The sequence below is a fragment of the Cebus imitator genome, unplaced genomic scaffold (genome assembly GCF_001604975.1).
Source record: "Cebus imitator isolate Cc_AM_T3 unplaced genomic scaffold, Cebus_imitator-1.0 Scaffold449, whole genome shotgun sequence".
Lineage (NCBI taxonomy): Eukaryota > Metazoa > Chordata > Mammalia > Primates > Cebidae > Cebus > Cebus imitator.
Window position 1 is genome coordinate 1,137,491 of NW_016107764.1, and position 7,648 is coordinate 1,145,138.

Consider the following 7,648-nt stretch of genomic DNA (forward strand, 5'->3'; position numbering starts at 1 on the left):
ACAGGTGAAAACTCTCACCACCAACACCCCAGTGCACACCACAGGTGAAAACTCTCACCACCAGCACCCCAGTGCACACCACAGGTGAAAACTCTGAGCAGTGTCATCGCACTGCACACCACCTGTCCTCAGCCACTGTGTGTTGCTCTAAAGGAATCCCTGAGGCTGGGAAAGTTACAAGTGAAAAGGATCTATGGGGCTCACAATTCTGACAACTGGACAAGTTCAAGATTGGGCACTGGGTGAGGGCCTCCGGCTACTTCCACTCCTGGTGGAGAGCGGAGCAAGCTGAGTGTGCAGAAGTCACGGCAAGAATGGAAGCAGGGAGGCTGGGCTCCGTTCACCCACCAGCTCTGGTGAGAACTGGCCAGGACAACTCACATACCCATAAGGGAGGGCATTCACCTCTTCATGAGGCATCTGCCCCTGCCCCCGTGACCCAAACACACCTCCCAGTAGGCCCCACCTCCAACACTGGATCCAATTTCAACAGGATGTTAGGACGGAACAAATGTCCAAACCACAGCACTACCCAGAGTGGCCACACTGAAAATGGCGACCTCCAGGGCTGGCAAGGGCACCCAGCAAACTCAGCTCCCCCTGCTGCTGGGGGACTTAACACAGCACAGCAAGCTCAGCTCCCCCTGCTGCTGGGGGACTTAACACAGCACAGCAATCTCAGCTCCCCCTGCTGCTCAGGGGACTTAACACAGCACAGCAAGCTCAGTTCCCCCTGCTGCTGGGGGACTTAGCACAACAAGCTCAGTTCTCAGAACCCTGCTGCTCAGGGGACTTAACACAGCACAGCCATCTTGGAAAACAGCTTGGGCATCTCTTTAAAAGCCACACCAGCCTGATGGCCAGCAATTCAACTTGTAGTTAAGAATCCCCCAACGACAAAATGGAAACATTTGTCCATACAGAGATCCTACAGAAATGCTCACAGCCCCCTTGCTCCTAACAGCCAAAAGCTGGAGCGCACAAAAGCATCCACTGATAAGTGGAAACAGACTGTGGTATGTCCAAAGGCATGCCCACCACCTGGCAATAAAAAGGGGTGTCTCCCCACTCACATGGCACACACTGGGCTGAGGAAGGCGGAAGAGTACATGCTGCCTGGCTTCATGACTGAGACAGAGACATCTGATCTATGAGGGCAAAGAAAGCCATGGGGGGGGGATGAGGGCTGAGCTGGGGCTGCACTGGGGCTTGGCCTGGGACTGGGCTGGGGCTGGACTAGGGCTGGGCTGGGCTAGACTGGGCTGGGCTGGGCTGGGCTAGACTGGGAAGGGCTAGATTGGACTGGGCTAGACTGGGCTGGGCTGGGCTGGACTAGACAGGGCTGGGTTGGGCTTAGCTGGGCTGGGCTGGGACTGGGGGTAGGGGCAGGGGTAGGGTTGGGGCTGGTCTGGGCTTGGAGTAAGGGCAGGGGTGGGGCTGGGACTGGGCTGGGGTAGGGGCAGGGGTAGGGTTGGGACCGGGCTGGGGCTGGGGGTCGGGGTAGGGATGGGGCTGAGACTGAGGCTGGACTGGGCTGGGGGTGGGACGGGGTGAGCGTAGGGTTGGGGATGAGGCTGGGTGGGGTGAGGCTAGGGGTGGGGTTGGGGTAAGGCTGGAGGGTGAGGCTAAGGGCTGGAGCTAGGGCTGGGCTGGGCGCTAACATCACCAGGTCATAGACTTTAAAAGGGTGAAATAACAAACCTTGACATCTGACTATTACCTCAATAAAGAAATAAAATCAGGCTGTGGCACTCACCAAAGGCCCCAGAGGTGGGAAAGGCAGGGCTGGGCCGGTTTGTGCCTGGATCTCAAAGGACCTCTCTAGCCCTTTGCCTCAGAGCCCCCAGGGCTGCATGACCCAGCCCACACACAGGCAGGGCCTGCAGACTGCTCAGACATCACACTCCACGGATGACACCACGTGCCCAGAGGAGAAGCCGCAACCCGGAGTGGGGCTGCTGTCAGAGAAGGGGCAGTATGTGCTGGCTTTTTAAGTTCTTAATATACTTTGGGGACCTTATTTCAAACTCAAAGACAAGGTAAGCAATTAGAGAAGTGTCCCTCAAGGCCAAACTCCAGCACCCACCTGAGTCGGAGAAGAAGGTCCTCACAAAACACTCTCCCCCGCCGGCCCCTCCCCCACCCCACGCCTCCCATGTGTCTGCACATGGCTTCACCCTCTCAGGTGCAGACTCCGACATGGAGGGGGTTCGAGTGGCACAGCGGGGACTGGCAGAGGACAAGGACACTGAGAGTGCCCTCAAGCACCCCCTCCGCAGCCTCCTGCACCCGCCCCCTCAGGCTTGGCCAGGCTGTCTTCTGTGCAGTAACAATCCAGGCCCACATCTCCTGCCAAGGCAAGGGCAAAGGGACTCCTGTTCACAGGAAATGAAGGCTCGTTCTTGAGAGCATGGAGAGGAGTAAGACACAGGCAGTGGTGGGGAGGCCACTCGGGGCTGCGGGCACGTCCCGGGAGAGCCCTGGTGGGGAAGCAGGCTGGCCACCACAGTGGCCCTGGGGGCCGGAGCCCACCCTCCAACCCCAGGCAGACTGCACTCCTGGGGCGCATCTGGGACCAGAGGCGCTGGACACAGGCTGGGACACGAGAGGTAGAAGAGGATGTGAAGCCACCCACCACCTCCCCTGGACCACCTCCCCATCCACACAACGAGGTCACCCCATCAGTGCCACTCGCTGTCCAGCAGGCTGCACGGAGCTGTCCTGAGGCCCAGGCCTTCTGTCGGCTGTGCCTCTCACTTCGCCGCTTCCTAATCATCCCGTTAATTACCCGGTGCTCCGCACAGCCACGGGCTGGGCTCACTCAGTGCCCGGCCCTGATGGCACCAGGAAACCCCCAAACCCTGTGAGGAGAGCAGGAGGGCTTCGTCATATAGAAGAAGAGGCAAGTGACCCGCAGCCCGTGACAGCTGAGATCTGTGCTACCCCGACCCAGTCCCTGCCAGCGCCTACAATACAGTCTGACCTCAGGGGCGAGGGCGGGGTGGGGAGTGAGGCGGCTGAGCCACTGCAGCGGCTGCCAGAGAGTGGAGCACCTGTCCTCACACAGAGCAAGGAGGTGGCCCTGGGGCTGGCGATCCCACTGACGGCCAGAGAGGTGCTCCCCACGGCCCCCAACTGTGCCAAGAGGAAGGGCTGTCGTGCAAACAGTCAAACTGGAGCCTGCTCCTGCAGCAAGGCGGGCTGGCTGGGTGCCAGGACTGCCACCGCCTGCGACCTCATCCTGGGGCCGAGCAGGAGGCCGCAGCCCCGTGCTCTAGGGACCCATCCAGTCCCAGGGCATGACCTGTCCAGGCAGCTTCCATAGCAGGATGGAGACCTTATTACCCACAGCGGGAATCCAGTGCGGGAACCAGGCTGCTGCCCTCCTCTTCTGGCTCTGGCAGCACAGCCCCATGCAGCAGTCCAGAGGCCTGGGCGCACCCAGCACACCTGCCCAGCACCTGTCCAGCGCCACCACACCAGGAGCTCACACGCTGGGCCCGCACTGACCTCTGTGGACCTTCCTGATCCATCAGACACTTGTCTGGCCTCACCACTCCAGGAGCTCACACGCTGGGCCCGCACTGACCTCTGTGGACCTTCCTGATCCATCAGACACTTGTCTGGCCTCACCACTCCAGGAGCTCACACGCTGGGCCCGCACTGACCTCTGTGGACCTTCCTGATCCATCAGACACTTGTCTGGCCTCACCACTCCAGGAGCTCACACGCTGGGCCCGCACTGACCTCTGTGGACCTTCCTGATCCATCAGACACCTGTCTGGCCTCACCACTCCAGGAGCTCACACGCTGGGCCTGCACTGACCTCTGTGGACCTTCCTGACCCACCAGACACCGACAGAGCAGGGCTCTCCCTGGGAAAAGGGTCTCTGCCAGAGCCTCGGCCTCGGGGTCTGCAGAAGGCCTGCTGCAGCTCTGAGCAGACGCTGCCTCCCGGGTCTCAGCCTGCCTACCCCGACACCACAGGCGGCCTCTTCTGGGTGTTGAAAACAGTAACTGAGCAGCAAGTTTCAAAGCACAGCACCGAATCTCAGGTCAGAAAACCAGTTTACTAAGTCACAGCAGCTTTTTCTTTCCTGAGTAGCGCAGGACTCAGCAGGAGGAACAGCAGCACGCGTGGCCATGGTCAACGTGGCACGGCTAGAAACACCGGATTCTCAGATTCTCGGCATGCGTAGGTCTACCCCAGGCAGCAACAGCCCATGCCCTTCTCACTACGGCCACGGTCCAGGGTCCCACTGGGTGACGGTGAGCGGGGAGCTCTGTCCCTCCCGTCTGCCCGCGCCGTTCCACTCCGCTCTAGGAGGGTTGAGCAAGAGGCCAAGTCCAGAGCCAAGCAGGGAGACAAAATGGGACACAACTGGCTGGTGTTCCCCGCGTCCGGAATATATGTTGACTGAATGCACAGACGGGCAGGTGGGTGGACGAGTAGAGTGCCCCGGGCAGAGGATGAACGAACAAGAACATTCCAGATGAGACTGGTGATGGGGGGAGGTGGAGGGGAGAGGAGGAGGGGGAGGAGAGCAGGAGAGGAAGGCCCTGTGGAGGAGGAAGCAAGGCCACACAGGCCCCACCTTCCTGCTGGACAGAGTGGCACTCACCTCTGCGCGGCTCCAGCCCGATGCCCTCAGAGGCCAGGGCCTGGCAGGAGAAGGTCTTGGCCACCACCTGCTCCACGGGCGTGAGGGCCAGCGCCTGGGGCTTGCTGGAGCCCAGGCCGGAGCTGTGGGCCGCCTTCCGGAGGTCGCCCAGCTTGCGCCGCACCACGGCCCGCAGGTCCCGCCACTTGTGCTTCAGGTCCACCACGTCGCGGCGGCAGTAGCCCAGCGCGTTCACAGCCTGCAGGATGCGGCTCCACACGCGGTACCTGCGCGTGGGCTCAGCCCTCAGCAGCCCCGTGCCGAACAGCAGCTGGTGGTGCTTGCTCACCTTGGACACCAGCACCTCGGTCTCCTGCGGGCAGAAGTTGGGCTTCCTCTTCTTGGCCCGGGTAGCGCCGGGCCCCACCATCCGGCCACGGGGCCCAGCTGCCGGGTCCTTCCTCGGGCCGGTGGTGGGTGATGAGGTGGGCTCTGGCATCCGGCTGCCTTCAGGGGCGACCCCAGGCCCTGGAAAGGCACCAAAAGGTGGATGTTTAAGGCCCTGGGCCATGGGGGCTCTGGCGGCAGCTCCCTAGGGCACCTCATCTTTGGTTTCTGTTTCGGGGTGGTCCTGGCCACCACCCCTCCCAGCTGAGTGTCCAGATACCTGGGCCCAAGATCCCCTAACGCTGACACTGCCTCACTGGGTGCCATCAGCAAGCACGCAGCTTCTGGGTCACAGTGCCCCATCTCCAAGACAACACACCTCTAGCCCTGCCTACCCCTGTAGCTACCATAGGGGTGCGGGAGCCGGGCAAGCCAGGTTGCAGCCTTGGGCCCTCTCCAGGGTCTCCTGCCATCAGCCCTGGGCTGTGCTGCTCCTACGGTCAGCCCTCACCTGTGGACAGCCTTGCCGGCTGGCGTGCTACAAGGCTCCTGCCTGCCCACAGCACGACTAAGAGCCCCCTGAGCCCCAGCCCCAGCTTCCCCTCCCCCACTTGGGCCGAGGCTGGTGGGGATGCCGTGGCCTGGTCAGCAGCCTCACCCCCTTGCCATCCCGACCTCCACAGCCCTCACCCCACAGGGGAGCAGGGCCACGCTAGCAACAGTGGCAGGGTCTCTGCATCTTTGCTCACATGCGAGCAATGTCATGAGCAAGACCAGCTTCCTGGAGGCAGGGACAGTGCCCAACACCACAGGCTCCCTGGTACAGGTCTGAGCCCCATGGGAGGAGCACTCAAGAGCAGGCCTCTCCCCAGGAGCCTGGCATCCCAGAAGCACCCAGAGGGGGCCTCTCCACCAGGAGGCATGCCCACCAAGACACCCACAGAGGCCACTGCATCTGTTCCTCCCCAAACACGCCAAGCACCCTGCCACCACTCCCCAGCCCACTATACAAGGACAGTTCAGCTTGGGGGTGAGGGGCCATGTGGCAGGTCCAGAGCCCCCGGCAGGAGCGCCCCTGCTCGGTCCTGAGCCTACAGGGCCATCCAACTCTGGCCGCCACGCGGCTTCCATCCTGCGGCCTGTCTGGGCCGGCTGCACCCTCGGCCCTCCTCAGGGGAAGGCCTGATGGGGGACAGGGGATGCAGGTCCCCAGCCCCCAGCCCCCAGCCTCCTCCCTGCAGGTGGCTGCTGACTCCCCTGCTCAGCGCCTGCATCTCTAAGCCGCCTTCCCAGGACCCCCCAGACGCAGCATCTGAGCGAAGTACCTTGCTTCCTGGCCCTCAGGACAATGGGTATGCCCACCGGCCCCAGATCTCCTTCCCTGTCCTTCCCCGAACAGGGGTTCTGCAGCTTGCTGTCTGGCGCCGGGCAGGGGAAATGACGGATTCCATACTCGGTCCAACATCTAGTGCACTCTACGGACAACAAGGGACAGTCACGATTACTCAACTCAGGGCACTCCTGGCAGCGCCCGGCCCTCCAACACACACAGCAGGCACCCAGGACCTGAGACACTCTACTCAGGGCTCCTCCTCCAGGAAGCCCTCCCTGCCTGCTGTATCCTTTGCTAAATGCCAGCAAGGAGTTCAGAACTTTAGGTGTTCCAGATTTTTCTCTGAGCCAGTTCTGAAAGGTGACTGCCAAGTAGAATACAACCCCTAGGCCAGGGCCTGCAGGGGTAGCCACAGATTAAACCCTGAGCAGCTATTCCCAGTCAGCCACAAAGTACAAAATGGTAAGTGCAGCTCCAGCATTGTTTAAGGCAATTCAAAACCACGGCACCCTCCACGCTCTCAATCCTCCTACTGCATTTTATACAAGTGCCATTCTGGCCGGGCACAGTGGCTCAGGCCTGTAATGCCAGCACTTTGGGAGACCGAGGCAGGTGAATCATGAGGTCAGGAGTTCAAGACCAGCCTGGCCAAGATGGTGAAACCCCGGCTCTACTAAAAATTAAAAACATTAGCCAGGCGTTGTGGCGGGCGCCTATAGTCCGAGCTACTTGGGGGGCTGAGGCAGAAATCTGCTTGAACCCGGGAGGCGGAGGTTGCAGTGAGCCGAGATCAGGCCACTGCACTTTGGCCTGGGTGACAGAGCAAGACTCTGTCTCAAAAAACAAAACAAAACAAAACAAAACAAAAATCCTGCCATTCCACAGCGTATGGGAGATGAAAAGGCCATGCAGAGGCAGAGACACGAGCCCCACCCCCCGGCTCCCAGCCCCCACACGGGTTTGGGCCCCACACAGAACACATCGTAATTTTCTCTCATTATTATTTCTATTTGTTGGCAAAACATTTCTGGACTCATTTCACTGAAATTCATTGATCCTCAGATGCACCTTATAAAAGCATTTTCTCATCTCAGGAACCAAGATGTGTCTTTCCATCCATGGCATCCCCAGAAAGACACAGTGAACACCAGGCTGACGCCTCCAAAGCTGGACCCCACATGCCTGCCTGCAACCTGTTCTCCCAGGACCATCCTGGTAGGTCTCAGGATGCTGCTGGCTTGAAAGCAATCTCCCACCACACCCGCAGCCCCAGGCCGGGAAGTGCTCTCCCACCACACCTGCAGCCCCCAGGCCGGGAAGTGCTCTC

The 7,648-nt window shown here is 60.7% G+C and overlaps 1 protein-coding gene across 6 annotated transcripts in view; it reads right to left on the reverse strand.

The window, feature by feature from the left end:
- The window catches only part of TSNARE1 (t-SNARE domain containing 1), a 136,486-nt gene that overhangs the window by 66,836 nt on the left and 62,002 nt on the right, over positions 1–7,648 (reverse strand). For 5 of the 6 annotated variants that reach the window (XM_037732496.1, XM_037732495.1, XM_037732494.1 and 2 more), the window contains 2 exons: positions 6,314–6,463; positions 4,623–5,129 (listed from right to left, as the gene is read on the reverse strand). In XM_037732496.1, coding sequence (XP_037588424.1) covers positions 4,623–5,129; positions 6,314–6,463 — 657 coding nt within the window. The remainder of the gene's footprint in view (positions 1–4,622; positions 5,130–6,313; positions 6,464–7,648) is intronic. The other variant, XM_037732497.1, reaches the window with a different exon arrangement.